At 39.0% G+C, this 17,822-nt stretch overlaps 1 protein-coding gene across 1 annotated transcript in view; it reads right to left on the bottom strand.

Annotated features, from left to right (window-relative positions):
- Positions 1-9,792: 9,792 nt before the first annotated feature.
- The window catches only part of lmo1 (LIM domain only 1), a 32,165-nt gene continuing 24,135 nt past the window's right edge, over positions 9,793-17,822 (bottom strand). Inside the window, exons 3-4 of the mRNA XM_065267800.2 lie at positions 12,214-12,339; positions 9,793-10,375 (exon numbers count right to left, since the gene is read on the bottom strand). Coding sequence (XP_065123872.1) covers positions 10,270-10,375; positions 12,214-12,339 — 232 coding nt within the window. The 3' untranslated portion in view covers positions 9,793-10,269. The remainder of the gene's footprint in view (positions 10,376-12,213; positions 12,340-17,822) is intronic.

Raw genomic sequence — 17,822 nt, forward strand, 5'->3', positions numbered from 1 at the left:
CATGCATTAACAGTGAAAGGGATAGTTCAACCAAAATTAAAAATTCAATCATGTTTTTACAAACTTGACAAACACAAAAGAAATTTTGAAAAATGATGGTAAGCACAGCTGCTGTCACCATTGACTTCCATAGTTGGAAAACAAATATTTTTGAAGTATTGTGATAAATGATGAAGAAGATATTTTGATAAATGATGGTAAGCACACAGTTGACGGTACCCAGGGTTCGTACAAGTTTCTGAAGGCTTTTTTGAACATGAAATATCATACGTAACAATCTTGCTATTTCTTTCATGGGCTATTTCAGTGCTGGAAGTACAGTGGAAGTCCTAATATGGGCGGGCACTCTAACCGGAATAGCGCGTGCACACACCAACCAAGAGCTGACACGAAATCAACATTTGTTTGTGAAGAAAATTTAAGCTTGTTCAGCTTTCCAATTAACCTAGCATTATGGAAACAATGGATCTAGTTTGTTTATCCGGGGTAGCAGCAGAGTTGTGCATATGTGTTTTTTTTTGGGGGGGGGGGGGGCGGTCCCGACCAGGCAACATGATCTCACAAAGTTCCATGGTATAGTCACGGATTATTTTGCTAATTTTTCCGTGGCATTGTCACAGATCTCCGCATTTTTCCGTTGCCTTTCCACGGACTTTCTTTTCCGTGTGATTGTCATGGATTGGTTTCTCAACTGCGTTTGCTTTTTTGTTTAGGTTTCCAATAACGTTTGTTTGGGAGCTCGTGTGAAGTCTGAGACGCATTGTGTTTGTCTGTTGATCAGTGTCAGATGTGAAGCCTCAGCAGATTAAACCCTCACTCAGAGTTTACATGATTTAATGTCTGCATGTTCTTGCTAAAAAAATTACAGTGCTGTATAATTTCTAGTGCTAAGAAATGGACATATATTAAATATTAAAATGGATTTAAATTTTTTTGGCTAAAAATAAGCGTTTCTCTCCGTCTAAACTGAAAGTGAAGATAGCGTCCGCGAGACGAGTCCACTATCGCCCCCTGCAGGCATTTGTTATAATACATACATAATGCTTTTTATTTATAGGCCACAAATGTAATGTGTTTGTTAATGTAATGTTGTTTAATGTAACTTGGTTTTAATACTTTATTTGAACCAATTATTATTGCATCTTCATTATTATGTAATTTTAAAGGCTTCTGCTCACTTGGGTCTATTTTTTTTACCCAAAAATAACAAATTACTCCATTATCAGTTAGTAAAATAATTGTTAGGGCCAGCCCTTGATTTGTTAAAACATTTAAAATAATGTGATTTTAGTTTCTTATTCATTTATTTTATCATTGAGGGATTCTTAAAAAGTGTAAAAATATCGTCTCGTCTCGTGAACCCAATCTCATGTCTCGTCTCGTCTCGTGGATTAAGTGTCTCGTCACACCCCTAGTTTATACTATTTTTTCTGATTTAATCATTTTTTTAAACCATTGTCGCGTGGCGTTAGGGTTAGAGTTGTTTTTGGGTAAGGATGTCATTTTATGTAACTCTAACCCTAAACCGGAGCTACAATGGTAAGAAAATAGGACAAAACAATTGAGTAACCAAAAGAAAGTCCGTGGTATGGCCACGGAAAATTGCGGAGATCCCTGACAATGGCATGGAAAAATGAGCAAAATATTATGTGACTATACTATGGAAATGCATGAGATCAGGTTGGACCAGTTCACAAGTCGCAGACGGTAAGTAAAATTGCATCAAATGTCTGTGTTGCGTCGTAAGTGCATATAATGTAAACGATATGAACATGCAGGGAATAATAAGTTGTCCAGAGATAGTGGGATAATGTTTTGTGTGTGTTGCTTGCGACTCCATCCACCCATGGTACACCTCCAGGGGGTCAGGTTTTTCTGGGAATGTAGCAGTACAGCTGATCTGTCTTTTATAAGTCTGATAAAACAAAAGACTCTTCAGAGATATGAAGGATGCAATACTACTTTATAGGTACTCAAGATTAACATGAGCTTAGCAGAAACACTGTGTGTTACCTGACCTTTAATATTAGAGCCTTTAGGATAAAGATGGTTTTAATTATAAACAAACATGCTATATTTAATTAATTCTGAGGGATTTTATTAATACGATTTTCCCCTTCATCAGCTGTTATCTGTTAAATGTGATCAGGGGACTTGAGCGATTCAGAGGTGATTGGGTTGTATTAAAAAATAAAGTAGGAATGCATGATTCAAGCGTTAGTCAGAATTGCGTCACACTTGGTGTTCTGTCATTTCCTTGTAAGGGCCGTGTCACTTGAGAATAAAAGCAGCACACTTGGATTTAGGCCTAACATTCAATTACGGACTTCATCGAGAATGGTAGCTTATCTCTCATAATTAACATAAAATTGAATATATCATCATCACAGAGCGATTCTATTTTAAAGCAATCAGGACGCAATTTCCATTTGATTATGAATGTAGTTTATGACTATAGCGAGCGCCAATCGAAAGCTAATTAATTTGCCGTGAGGACAATTATCAGGGAAGTCATCATTTAGCACCGTACTGAAAGCTTTTTTTCCCTTTATCCTAATTTGGAGTACTGGAACTCAATGAGGCTCACGCAAAGCCACTAAACCTCACCGAACCATGGCCACACAGAGGGAGCCGAGGTGTTGGACTGGAGTTTCGCTTCCTCTTGAGGTTACTATTTCCCAGGCGCGAGCCAACCGACCGGTCTTCCTGTATGCCTGGCTGCCTTACAACTTTAGCACTATTCTCCTGAATGGTCCACAGATTGCTCCATTATTTCAGTACAGCAGCAATGCAAGATGGACTAAAGAGCCATTATCTGAGTGAGTGAGACCATCGGAACTTATTACACGTGTGACCTTTAAAAGCCTTTCCCCATTACAGATCTCAGGTGAGAATTTACTGGAATCAATTTTTTATACTTAGGCAGATGGCGGCCCTCCGCGAAATGGAAATGAATGAACGGCTGAGCGAGCGAGTGAACGAGTGAAAGAATAGGCCGTTCCTTTGTGAGAAATGCTTGCTCATAAAAGGAATCCAGCAGAGCCGCTGGAGATGGGCAGGATTTGAAAGCACTCTCTGTGTCCTTTCTTCACAAATTAAAGAGACTTTGAACCGGCGAGGCTGAGGAAGATGCAGGAGCATTGTGCTTAATCAAGGTAGAAATACAAAGCTGGCACAGGTCCCCCAAAGGATCACATCAAAAGGTGCATCCCACTTTGTGCGCTATTTAATCAGTTAAAACACAGATGGCAGCCTGCCTCTATTAATTAATCATATATGAAGCATCCTGTACCTGTGAGTGGAAAGTATGTCAATGCTACCGAGATCTAATTTGGATCTCGGTGTACCTCTACCAGAAAAGACCTGCAGTTAAAAACTTGCTTTCATTTGGAGAAAAGTGCCAAGCGTAGTTAGTGCTTCGTAAACTGTAATGTAAAAGTTGCGGCACCGCGCGCCTTTCAACCTCCTTGTTTCCCCTTCTGACTGACAGCTTCTCATTTGACTTGGCTCTCATTGAATAACTTTGCTGATGCTTACTCTAGATGTATGGCTCGAATTTCGTCTTTTAGGCCTGTTAGTCGTGTACCTTAGGGATACAAACACAGAAGATATGCATATTATGTGTGCGTCTCTGTAAGAAATGAAAGGCATATCTGCTTCAAAGCAAAAATTATTTTATAATTAGCCCGTAAAATTCACTGACGGCGAAAATATCAATGCAAAAGTGCCTGTCAACAGACTTTTCCATTTCCAGTTTGTTGTGCTTTTTGATGAACCATATTTTTGGAGAGAAAATAGGAAATGTCAACTCTTTTAAAGATCTCACAAACCCTCCGTATTAACCTTTTTATATCAGTTGAGTCCTCGCTAATGAGAACTCTCAGCAGATTGAGAAATAAATCTTTAAGGTTTAACTCCCATGGTAAAAACCACCTGAATGTTGTTTGCTTACAACTTGGTTGCAGTGTTGTATGCATGCTTAAAGGGATAGTTCACTTTAAAATGAAAATTCTGTCATCATTTACTCATCCTCATGTTGTTTATACCTGTATGAATTTCTTTTTTCTGATGAACACAAAAGAAGACATTTTGAGAAATGATGGTAAACACACAGCAGATAGTGACCATTGACTTCCATAGTATGAATAAAAAAATATGATGGAATTTAATGGGTACTGTCATCTGTGTGCTTACCATTATTTATCAAAATATTTTCCTCATCATTTATCACAATACTTCCAAAATAGTTTTTTCCTACTATGGAAATGGTCACTAATCATTCTTTTGTGTTCATCAGAAAAAAGAAATTCATACAAGTTTAGAACAACATGAGATTTTTTTATTTTAAAGTAAACTATCCCTTTAAAGTATGTAGATCTTTCACTTTTGGCCATCATATGATAATACTGTTTCTAGTGTTTATATTACCTGAGCATAGTTACTGGCTTACATTACATCTTGGCCATCCTGGATCTCCAGTATATTGCCGTCCAGGTAATTAAGCTAGCTTGGAAAGTCTTGTCACCTTGTAAAAGTAATTAAATTTCCACGAAAGCGCCATGAAGCATGTTTAAAGGATTATAAAGAAGAGTGTAATGAATGTGGACATGGGGCCTGGAGCCCAGAGAAAGAAAACGGATATGTTGTAAAACAGCAGCTGTGTGGGCCAAAAGGCCCTTGAATTTGGACCTGTTGCCCCAAAACTTCTATAGCTGTCAGTGTGGTCTTGTCATCCACAACAATACTATACGTACGAACGCATACAATCAAATATTTCTATTGCTTCGCTCCTATATTTATTTTTTTCCTTAGTACCCACACAGATCAACAATGTAGTCTAACCACCATTACTCTTTATTCAGACCGGTGATGAACTTTCTATATACCTCATATGCACAGTTCCAGCAAAGCTCAATAAAGCAGATTTATATTCCAAGGGGTGCGTGAGCTCAACTGGGGAAATGACACATATACAACCTCAATGTCGCTGATCCCTCGTAGACACTTCCTGATCTATAGAGTGCATTTCCCCTCCAGACAGCAGATAGAGCCCAGAGGCAGCATGCACCCTCCAGATGGTGCTGTTTTAAAAAGGATGGCTGGATGAAATGCGGTTCCCTCGCTCTGTAAGGGCTCCTTAATAAGCTCTGCGCCTGATACGTTTAGTCAAACCAATCTGATGATAGTTTGTGTGGCACCAACAGCGGAGGTTTGCAGACTCCCCTTAAAAAGCACGGATGTAGCGAACACTCAACGTCAAGGGGAGCTTCTGCTATTCTTTTGCATAGAAACAGATATTGACGAAAACATCAGCAAACTAAAGACCCCGGAGGGCGGGAAAGCCGAAGCGCTTGCGTTAATAAGGAGCCGGTGGATGGCAGTGATTGAGTACACTGTTTGTGCATTAGCAAAGTGCAGCTGCAGTTTAAATAAATGTTGCATCAAAGCTCAGTCAATCAGCAGCAACACATGCAATTACACCCCGGCTCACCTCCTCTCAGAACGGGAGCCACGACCCGAAATAATTTAAAAAAAACAATTTACAAATTTCTTTTGGGATCAGCTTTTAGAAATGACGGTTTGTTGATGAACTTTGTTGACAAGGCTGATTTGGGTCGGGTGATTTTGAGTCTTTGGCTGGATTAGAGAAAGAAATATCTAACTGTATGCTCCCTTTCAGAGCCTGAGCTCACATTGCACTCCGCCTGTATCAGTACTTAGAGCAATAGAGGTCCACGTCAGCCCGGAGAGAAACTTAATCAACAGTAATATACACTGCGCCCCGAATCCTTTCTCTATATCCAACAAGGTGATTTTCTCTCTCTCTTCCTTTCTTTACGAGAAAGAGAAAATTGCACATCTAATGAAATCCAATTTTATATTTCATTCTGAGGAGCACAATAAACAGAGAACAAGCAGTAAATAAGCTTTTCAAAAAGCTGATTACCAAAGCAATTTATTGCCAAGTCCAAAACCATAGCAGAGCGGTGATGTGTTGGCGGGGGGGTGGATAGGAGGGTGCTGTTTTTCTCTCTTTTGCCTGCTGTGTTATTATTGGTAGAGGTAGGGGGGATGACCAGGTGCTTGTGTTTGTGCATTCGCGTAGGCCTGTGTGCGTGCGTGAGTGAGTATATTTATTTATACGGCGCCAGGCACGTTGGGGGGGGGGCGATCCGCTGAACTTTGTCTATATACGATCCTGTCGTCTTCTGATGAAAAATTAAAGAGCGGGTTTCTGATTGGGGTCAGTCCCGCATCCATTAGAGCAGTAAATGAAGTGGAATTCAAAGCTCCCCATTACCGGGCCTTTTTCATTGTTCGGAGCTGCTTTCCATACAAGACAATTCCTCTCTAACCCAAGGCTGATTGCACTAATGACATTTTCCAGCCACAATAGTCCCGATGTTTTCCTGATTGGAAAACATAGCCAGTGTCCTGAAATAAATAGGCCTCACCTGTCCCTTGCCCCCTCTGAACAAAGGTTCCTACCCAGTGCTTCGAGACAAATTGTCTCTCAGTTACAGCTGTATCATATTATTCTGTTGAGCTCATTTACTGGAATAGAAAAATGATAATTTCATTGTATTGTTTGTGTAGTGGGTCCACTGATACGGCCCTGCTATTCATGAGCTTTTCATTATTGGATTTAGATTCGAGACGTCTGGATGAGCAGATCTTTGTCCTGCAGGATTGGAAATGTATTGTCTCTGTATAGCCTCATCAGACTGACTACGTGCAGTCTATTTCTCTTCACTTTAAATACATGTTGGGTCTTCGAAAGAAACAATTCTGCGTGCATCAGCATTTAAAGTAGTGCCCATTTAGCCCAAAGAAGAGACAAACGAAAAAAAGTGACTAAATTGAGCCAGAATACGGCGCAAGGCGTGCAGATTATTCGCACTTACATAATGCATTGGGAGAGAAACAGGCGCTTCTCATTTTTGGTCACTTATCCGTCATTGTAGAGGGGCTGTGTATTTCATTGCTGCTGTGGCAGCTTAGAGGATACATTTCAAAGCAGCAAATAAAAATTGGCTAAACTTCCAAAATTAGCACTTCAAAGTCAAACATGATTTGCAGCGAGGGAGAGTGGGGAAGGGGAGGAGGAAAGTGACTGAAATTTCTTGTGTGTGTGTGTGTGCGCGGTGGCTAGAGTACAAAACACTCTGTGTAGCCCCTAAAACCAATTTCTAGGCAAATTGGTTTAATTTAAGAATGAGATCATAGAATAAGCAAAATGCTGTGAGGGCAAGTTTATGCATTCTGCATTTATTTTGGCTTTCCTGCAGTCTGTCCATTTGCAAGTGTGTAACAGGAATAATTTCACCCTAGGGTGCACAAGCAGGTCAGCTTGCTATACAGCGGATGTTATCGAACTACAACGACATACATAGTCTCTGTCCGACTTGTGTCTTTGATGTTTGATTCATCACTTAAAACCTAACTAGGCATATCAGGAACTAATGCGTAGTTTGGGGGTATCTTTATTTTATTGATATTTTGTATGATGAGAAAACAACATACTGTAGAATAACAAACCAAGTCCTCTATGACCTCTGTCTGTACAGCCACAACAGTAAGATATTCAGCACCTGTTTTCAGGGATCCATTTCCATTCTGAGAATATTCATTCAGGTAGCATATGTGTGCGGATAATGTGTTTCATGAATGCTTCATGCCCGGCGTTCATTAAATTCTACGTGGGACAATATTTAAGGTCTCGAATTTGTGCACTTGTGGCTACACAAAGACATGCACTATAGCACTGACAAGGCACCTGTAGTTTTAACTACACACATTTCACCTTTAAATCACCAGTAAGTACATGTGCATGTGCGTGCGAGGTAATTTTGCTGCTGGGGATGATCTGTGTGTGCGTGTCTATGCGCAGTTGTGTATGTGGTCTTTTCCTCATTATTTTTCTGGAAAATAAGCAATCAGGAGTCTTGCACAGTGCCTGATTGTCTCCCTCTGTAAATCAATCCAGGAGCTGCAATTAAAAGGTGCTCTTATGTGGTGTAATTGCTGTCTCGCTAATCCTTTATTTGCACACCTGCCGGTGAGTCTGAATTTTTAATGAATTTCTAATTAATGCACATTGTACACTTGATTTATTTGTTAGCAAATGATGTAGCCGGTCTGCTTCCCTGCTGCGGCGGCGTTTCCAGAAAGCCTCCCTTCGTCTGCAGTACAGGTACCTTCCCGGCATTCGTATGGAAAATTTGTATGCGTGCGCGGCTGGCCTAAAGGTCAAAATCCATATGTTGTCCATGTGTAGTTGTAAACCTCTCGCTGATGCAGGTGGGGAAGGACGGTAAAAAATTATGATGATTTGGCAATTGTTTGGGCCTTTATTGCTTGACTTAATAGCCTGTTATGTTCACATGTACATAAAGTGCGTGTGTGCACCTGTGAAAATCTGTTTTATCCCTTTTGTGCTGATTAAGGTAATTAGACATCATTCCTTCTTTTTTTAATTTGTGCATGCCATGCGTTATTCTGTCTGGGAACATTTTCATTTAATTTTTATGAACAGTATGGCCCTCCTTGGATTTACCGAGTCGACTAAATCGTGGAAAATACCAATACATTGTTTGAAAATAATTGAAAAATTAACTCGTGTCTTGTCGCCTTACCTTTATGGCTCGTACAGTCTTGACTGAAAGAATAGTCTGATCTAAAGAATGGTCTTTTCTTTTGCTCCATATCATACATTAGACTGCCTTTATAACACACACAAAAAGAAATTCAATTTGAAGTTTGTTTGTTCTTTTCAATTACTTAGTGCCCTTTTAAGTCTTTAGTTTCAAAGCACTTTGGAAAATGGGGAGAAGTTTTCCGTATGAATAGCATAAAAGGCTCCATTTAGCAAAACTATAGTGAAGAGCCTGCTTTAAGTATTGGACATCTGTAAATGAAATTTCAATATGCTGTAAGACCCCAACTGATTCCCTTCCCATTTCTTCTCCACATTGAATGAAACTAATTGCTTTAAATGGCAGATCCTCCTTGAAGCAGCTCTCCCGTGGTTCAGAGCTCATAGAAACAAGAATTACCACCAACAGATGAAAATCAAAAGTAATGGGACAGAAGATTGTGTCACCTCAGTCGCAATCCTTTAATTGCACTTCTTTTGTTCCTGAAAGCCATTCGGAAAAGCGATGCTTTTGACAGAGCAGTTTTACGCTCACAATGCCTCTATGCCACAGACAGACTAAAAATCCCAGGGTGGCATGACAAATTGTTCTGTATGTTTGTCGTATAAATACCATGCTGTTATTTTTCATTATGAGACCTTGTATAGAAAAGCCTAGTCATATTTTGAGATATATATATATATATTGAATAATGTCATATGATTTATACTGAAAAAAAGTCATAGTCGCCGATGGTAATGATTAGAATTAATGTGCATGTAAAATTGAAGACCATTCAAACAAAACCATTCAGTATTTATAATGAAATCACAACACATTTAGCATGACAGGGTTTCATGTGTACAGTTCCAGTTCAATGCCTTAATTATATTACGACAACAGCAACAACAACGTTTTTGAATCAATTTGCTTTATTTCGAAATAAGATTGTACTTAATTCATCTGAAAACAACTTGTCTTAGTCCATCAGCAATTAAAATATGCTGCCACTCTTTATATAAAATTGCTATTATTTCTTTGTTGTTGTTTGATAAATGTTTTTGAAGCTTTAGTCATTTTAAGAGAGTTCAATAATTACATCCGTGGGCCAGCCTCTTTAAACTTTGGTTCTGGGATCAGAAAACAAACAACTATCAACATTTAAGAATCTTTTTAATTCACACTGGTAATAAAATTGCATTACAGTTTCATAAAATAAATGTTCCAGTTTATATATACAGAAAAACAGACTGTACATACCCTTAGAGAAGCATTAGAAAGAACAGTAGAGAGCGAGAGAGAAAGAGAGAGAGAGAGAGCAAGAAAGAAGAAGAAATGTGAGTAGAGAACAAAACAGAAAAACGTCACAAAAACCATACAGGCAATACAGTGCTCAGCTAAGCAGGCACAACTGTACATCAAAACGTGTAACTGCTCAGTGTTGGGGACGGAAAGGGCCAAAATGTAGTACATTTACAATAGAGTCCTCAGGGACCAATAGGGCTTTTACTGTAAAAAGTATTGCAGGCAAGCAGACAGATGCTCATCTTCTGAGTGCAGCAGAACGTCCATCGCGCACGAGCGTGTGTATGCGTGTGTGGACCGAGACCTGCCGCTGCCGTTCTTTGATTGGCTATTGAACTTGTGTCTCAAAGCTCCCGTTGAGCTGACCCTCCTCATAGTCCATCTGACACAGAATCATGTTGTTCTTTAGGAAAAACTTGTCGCCCACACAAAACCTGCAAGAAAACCAAACAAAAGCACAGGTAAACAAAAATGGATTTACTTGGCTTATTTCACACCACGTCAACATTTTCAGAGAAACCAAGGTGGCAACAAATACAACAAAATGTAGCTTTAACATTTCTTCACTTGAAATTATGTATTTTGGTAATTTGGCATTTTAATTATTTGGATCACAAATTCTGGGTTTTATTCAAGGAAAGATTGGTTTGGTGTGAAAGATAGGTTGAAAGTTTATATTAATTTGTTAATTTTCACATCAAAGCAAATGAAAACTGGCCTTTGTCTTTTGTGATGCGGCAATACAGTGCAGATAACACAATCTCATGACACGTGTATTTTACAAGGTGGTTTTTGTATGATTTACTTTTGCCCCTGTGACGTTGGGTGTAGGGGTGAGGTATCATTGTTATTTGCAAAAACGAACGCAGGGTTAGTTGTAACATGGACTGTTTACATTGTTGCACAAGGTTGAGGGTTTTGATTTTCCCGGTATTTTGTCACGCTGCCAAAAGACGATCTCCCGCAAATTATTGGAAATGTATAATGTTTTTCCAGAGAGTTATTGATAAACGAATGTTTTAGTGTCAAGTAAATGTTTTCATCAGATGTTTTTTTTCGGTTTCTACGAATTAGCCAACCAGTATTCCCGTGAGATCGGGTTTCGTGCGGCTGTAAATAAAAAGTAGTTTACAAAAGCAATTGCGTAGTTCAAAGCAGAAAAGGATTGGCATCCAATGAAAGCATCCCACCCTCACTTCTCTTCCACGAAAAAAGCATCACACCAGTTTCCAAGGAAACGCCACCAATGAGCTTTATGCCTCTATGTTGGGGCTTGGTGCCAAAATATAAATTGTTAGCCTCTATAAACTTCCCATTAAATTTCATGCCAATTAAAGAGAACAACATTCCATGTGTGCACTGAATTTTTAGATTTAACAAGTTTGCACACGAAAGCAATGCATGTTGTATGGACAATAGAGCTGCTGCGACAAAGCTCTGCCCATAATGTTGTTTCTTATCAATCGGTGGCACACCGACGTGTTGTGCTGGCAGAGGAATAGAGCGTAGCAGAGAGGATCATGGGAAAGCTGCGCTTCTCGTGCACCATCCGACAGCGGAAAGGCTTCGCTCAGCAAACTTTATTACACACCTGGTGCTCACCAAATGAGTGCCACTGACTATTTATTCCTCGCTCCTAACAGATGCTTCATTTCTTTGATTGCAGCATTGCCGCATTTAAGTGGAACCTATTTGGGCAGATATATGCACAAGCTGCTCTGAAGAAATTGTAAAGTATTTTGCCCTGAAATGAAGTTTGACCTGTTTGTAATTATTACAGCTTGCTATTTAGTGTTGCAGAGAGGCTATTTTACTAGTAGCGTTTAAGACACTCACTAGGAATGTTTGGAAGGAGGATCCTTTAAAAGTTCATTCGCCCGGTTGCTTAATTCTCCCGGTGAGACACATAGTGATTGCATGCTCGGCTTGAGAAAGAGCTCTCTGGCTGCTTTCGGTGTTGAACTGCATTCGCAGTTTGATAGGGTTTGGTATTGGTCTAATTTTACTCAAGCTGTTTCTGGTGCGACAGGTTGAGGCCGAAATGTGCACAGTAACAGGGTGCTAATTCAACGCAAGTGCCAAAAAGTAAACCAGTGAAAGGTTATGTAAAGTTATGTGACACAGGGCGAAAAGAGAGAAAGAATCATCCAAGTATTTTTTGCTCCTGGTCATTATATGAGCGATGGTGCTTTCCGTGAGCTAATAACTTTTGCATTTATAGATTTGAAAGAAAGACGATCTTCCAGCATTGTTGTGATCTTTCTCTCCTTACCTCTGGTTACAAAGCTGACAGGCAAAACAGTCCAAATGGTAAACATTATCTCTGGCCCTCATCACCATTTCAAAGGCTGGGATCAGTTTACTGCAGGCTGCGCAGTTCCCCGTCGTACCAAAGAGCCTGTGAGAGAGAACACAAAAAGCAGATTTACTCACTCGTACCGTTCGAAGCATTTATGCGATTGCACAACTAACCAAAAAAGGTAACAAAGTAGAATAAAAGAAGTCATCTAATGCAATACGTACAGCCAGTTTGGCACACGTTGGGTATTTTTTGTTAATAAGGGTACAAACCTAGATGTTAATTCTTAGCTAATGATCTAATTAAAATGATCACATGGTTCTAATCCCCTTCTTCAAAGAGCTTTTGCCTAGCACATTGCAAAAGCGAAGAAAACAGGTCTGAGGCGAGCAATTGAGCTGCTTAAAGTTTTTTCCCCCTCTTTCTCTTTTAAATCCAGAGTAGCTAATGAGACTTTGCTCAGACCAAAGGCAGCTGGATTTTACACAAAAGGCTAAATACTATAACATAGTCAACAGTTCAAAAGATTCCCCCTGCATCTATCTTCCTTTCCTCTTTTATGCCTCTTCTTCCTCTGTGACCTGCTATACGCTGAGAAAGATGTTGGGGATGTTGTTGTTGAGGTATGCAACTCTGGAGAAGTAGATGCTTGCAAAAAGTGAAACACCAGGTAAATTTCTCAGCTGTTTGTTTAAGCTTATTAGAACCTCAAGGTCACAAACAGAACAAGAGGCATCAAGGTAGATCACTTTCCTTTGCATCAGATTTTTATTTTTGAAGTATTTGTACGTTTAAGTTGGAGATGCAGAGTCTGATATACAATCTGCTAAAAAACCTGCAATGCACAAAGGGAGAAGAAATAAGAGGAGGAAGGGGAAGAATAACTGTATGCTAAACACTCTTCTCAAGTTTTCGGATGGAAAGAGGGGAAAACCGAACCGAAGTTGCTGCGAGTCCAAATTAGTCTCTCTCGACTGCATCTATCCAACAGACCCTGCTGTTAATTAAAGCAGCAGGCCCGAGCGGTGCGCAGTCTTGTGGTGGGAGAGGGCATGTTGTTATATCAGATAGGCGAGGTGTTAAAAAGAGCCATTGTTAGATCGGGTTACTGCTCCAGTAAAAAGTGTTTATGTGGAACTCTGACACTCTGAGGAGGCCGTGCAACCTCGCTGAGATGTTGCCTCACAAAAGCTTATCAAAATAATGCTTATCAGACTGCAGCTTTATTCCAGGGCCAGTGTAGAATCTGTATGTGTGTGTGTGCGTGCGTGCGTATGCATGTATGTTATATTGTATGTGGTACATTGACGTGTTGAGTTACACAGCATGCACATATGTAAAAGTACACATTACACTACACTGTAAAAAGTATTTTGCTACCTTCCATTGTTTTTATAGTTTCAAAGTGATTTCAAGTTAGTATTTTAAATCTTGTCTAGTGGTAAGTTGATGTAACTTATATATTTTAATGAGTTGAATTTATGTAAACAATTTAAATATTAATTTGTAAAACTACTTTGTACATAAAAATCTAAGGCAGCAAAAAACAAGCAGTAGAACAAGTAGTAGATGCCTAATAAAAAGTGGGACTAAAAATTCAAATACAGTACATTGGATCTACTTTATTTTTTAAGTGTTACCAAATGAAGTAATTTTAGTTGTCAACTTAATGTTTTCTTTTAAAGTGAAGCATTTTAATGTGAAAACCTTTAAAAGTGTAAGCTTTTTCAACAAAAAATTTTTACTTATTGGTTGAAAAAAAGAAATTTTAGGTGTTACCAATTGAAGTATTTTTTTAAAGGTGCCAAAGAATGCATCGAAATAGTATGGTAAATTGTTCTTTAATATAGAAGGTATGTAATTTGCAAAAAAGTTCACAAATTATCCAGAAACGTTTATATATGTCCAGGATTTGTCCTTTAAATTAAATGGTCTAATTTTGCTCTATTTGGAAGGGTCATGAATAATAATGTTGAGCTCTGCTCTGACTGCTCTGCGGCTCATAGGGCTGGACAATAATTCAATATCAATATAATTTGCAGTATATTTTTTTTTTCAATAAGGGTGATATGGTTTCTAAACACATTTCCGATATTTCGATATACATTACAGTGTCCCGTGGCCGTTCACACGTCAAGTCTAAAAACGTGTTTTAAATGCGGGTCAAGGTGCGTCTTTCTTCCATATCGCTTCCGTGACATCTTTTTGTAGCCAAGCAACCATGAGTCTCCAGGACCGCGAGGAAAACATAATGCTTGATCGGATTTAAATCGCTCATTTGAACCTCGCGTCATTGTGATTAGTGTTTGCTCAGAGAAGACCTGTCACTCATAAGAATGAGAAGGAGGGGCGGGGCTACTTTGCGTCAAGTCACAGCTTCCAATGACGACACCATAGGGCAGGAGAACGGGGGATGTAATGCAACACAAACTGAACTATGGATGAGAAAAATCAGGTTCCCGGGTTAAAAAAATGGGGAAAGGTGCAAAATAGTAGTATGCTAGTATCTTATATAAATTGCTATCCAATTACAAATAGAGCTTTGATATATATTTTTTCTGTCCATCTATCTTATGTAACATTAAATAGCCTAAGTACTACCATTCAAAAGTTTTAGTCTCTTTTACTTAGGCTATTTATTAATATTTTTCCACATGTTACTATAACAACAAATTGCTCGAAACTATGAAAGTCAATACTGTGGCTGAAGAAATGAATTAGTATGAAACTAAACTCTCTATTACAGCATTTATCACTGGCTGATGTTCAGGTGCACCTTATTAATATTAAAGGTGAGCATCAAAGTCTTATGTTTATTTGATAGTGAGTTTACATTTAATTGTATTTGAAGGCTAAAAACAAATTAGAGGTGAACATCAATTTTTATATATTATATACTTAATATTAGGAGCCCTCATATACTTGGCAAATTCATTTGTTCATAAGTTTGTAGGGACAGACATTTGTTGTGTGCATTTTTTGTAGTTTATCCCAAGATTTTTTTAAAGGTGACATAGAATGATTGAACGGGGTATTTATCCTTGTTCTGTGATGTGACATGTAGACAAAAAATTTTTTGTTTGGGTCTGTAATGCCTTAGAAGCTTCCTAAAAACCTCTCTCAGATAGCTCTATTAGGGTGGGGGATTTTAAACAAGTGGTTTTGCACCTATTTGGCTCCCCCTACTGGCTTACCTTGCAATCTCATTACTGATTGGCTGACTTTGCTGCCACTCAAAAAATGTAGCCAATTATTTAAAAGTGAGATGCCTGTGATGTCATAAGCATCAGTTTTTCAGATTGGGCTGTTTTCTGGCTGATATTTCTAAAAGAGGAATTTCTATGAGACTGAGATGTTTAGCATGTCTAGCACTTTTTGTATGTTTGTGAATGTGGGTAGACTACCATTATTCAACAAAGACAAGGTAAAAATGTTTTTTCATTCTCTGTCCCCTTTAACATTCATACCGTTATCGGATTTCGACTGTATCGACCGAAATTTAGAAGTATACTGGCGATAGAAATTTTGGCAATACCGTCCAGCCCTAGTTGCTCATGTCAGTAGCTCACATTAGTAAACATTTTAACAACTTTAATGTATGTGTAATTTAATTTTGGGACATATATCTCGACTGTGACACCACAGTTGGTGTTATGTTGAGATTGTCTTTAGCGTGCACAAGGTTTACATAAAAATGAAGAAACAAACACGTGAGGCTCAAGATATGTCATTACAATGTACAGAGCTCTTATTATTCATCTATGCCTCGGTAAAAATACAGTTTTTTATTTTATGGCACCTTTAAGTTAATCCAACTTTCACTTTTTATAGTGTAATGATTCCACAAAGAAATTTACTTATTGTCTCTTAGTGATCTCTTTTACAGTCTTAAAGGGCCTTTGGCTATTTAGTACAGAGACCATGCACAGAGATGCTTTGATCGATCGGCCACAGATCGGTATCAGCCGATAACTGCATCAAATGACTCGATCGGAACTCGCTAAATTTGCCGATCACAAATTCGATCAATCTATTTACTTTTGTCTTCATAGGGTTTCTGAATGTGGCTGCAATGAGAAACCATTTTTATGCAGTGCGAGCATTTTTACAACCCGTTGCTCATGTGCGACGTGCAGATTTGGATTTCTCTTGCCTTTACAGCAATATGCGTATTTTCTATGAGGATGCGCTCCTAACAGCACGACACATCTTCACATCCCCATCAAACAGCGTATACAACACATATCCATCGCGACAATTGCATCCTCATGCTGAAAGTTTATTATTTGCATTTGTTTTAAAGTTTTGACAGGTTAAACTTTAATTTTCCTCACAGCCGCTCTTGTCTGTGTACACCCCGCACGCGCGCACACAGCCTGTTATTGGTCCACGTGAATTGAGCGATCTCTCTCACCTCTTAAAGCTACAGTAACCTAATTGTTCTCTTAATAAAATCACTCTCTGTTCTTCACTGCGGAACTATTGTGCTTTATATGAATGCGTGTATATTTAATTCTTACAGTAAAGACTGAAGTGTTTTTTTTTCATTACTTTTAATAGACATAAGCCTTTTAAAAAGGCATATTAAATTTGCAGAAGAAATATTTTTTGGGCTTATTTATGTGAAAAAAATTATATACCTTATTGCTGCAAGTAATATAACAAAGGCAACATATGTGGTATTACTTTATCTAGAAAAATGTTAACAGTTACAGTCATCAAAGAGATGCATATTAGCTTGAAGAATGGTATCGGCCAATCATGAATACAACAAATCGTTACTCCGTATCGGCTGCAAAAAAATCTTGATCGGAGCATCCCTAACCATGCCAAATCATTTGCCACAGCATTTGACATGATGACACCCAATTGTGGTCTGGCATTTATAAAAAGGCTTTTATACAGTAGTTGGGTGATGAATGAACGTTCCTATGGTTCTGTTGGTAGAGCGTGGCTCAGCAACGCTAGATCATGGGTTCGGTGCCAATGGGATACACAACGAGATAAAGTGTATACCTTTAATGCACTGCAAGTCACTTTGGATAAAAGCTTAATTTTGTACAGTAATGTGTAAATGTATCTAACCGGCATTCTAAGTTCTCAGATAGCAGGTCACATAATCCTAACGTTTGCAGTCACGCACCCACATGGTCAGAGGCAGCAGGGAGGATTAAGGCGTCTGTCTGAAGAGCCGTGTTCTCTAAAAGGGAACAGCGTGCAGATTGTGGTCGAGCACATTTCAAATGTCATGCTTTAATGCTGGAGCAAGCAACCGGAGTTGGGAATTCAATGTTGTGTTATCCCGACTCGCTACTGAAAAGGTGCTGAGAGTCCCTGGGGACCCCCACCAATTTCTCGTGGCTCACGTCCATCATGTTGCACAGCAGAGATCACATCACAAAACCCATTTCCCTTCTTTTCTAAATCAGGTCACAGGAAGTACGGGAGAGGGTTTGAGAGGGCTGTTATTGGTTTGTGGCTAAAAGGGATACAGCTATGGCCAAAATCTTGTGAAATCTCACCAAACCTAACATCTCGTGAGATTTAGCCGTAGCTGTATCTCCTCTAGCCAGAAGCCGGTT

Source organism: Paramisgurnus dabryanus, chromosome 2 (assembly GCF_030506205.2).
Source record: "Paramisgurnus dabryanus chromosome 2, PD_genome_1.1, whole genome shotgun sequence".
Taxonomy (NCBI): Eukaryota; Metazoa; Chordata; class Actinopteri; order Cypriniformes; family Cobitidae; genus Paramisgurnus; species Paramisgurnus dabryanus.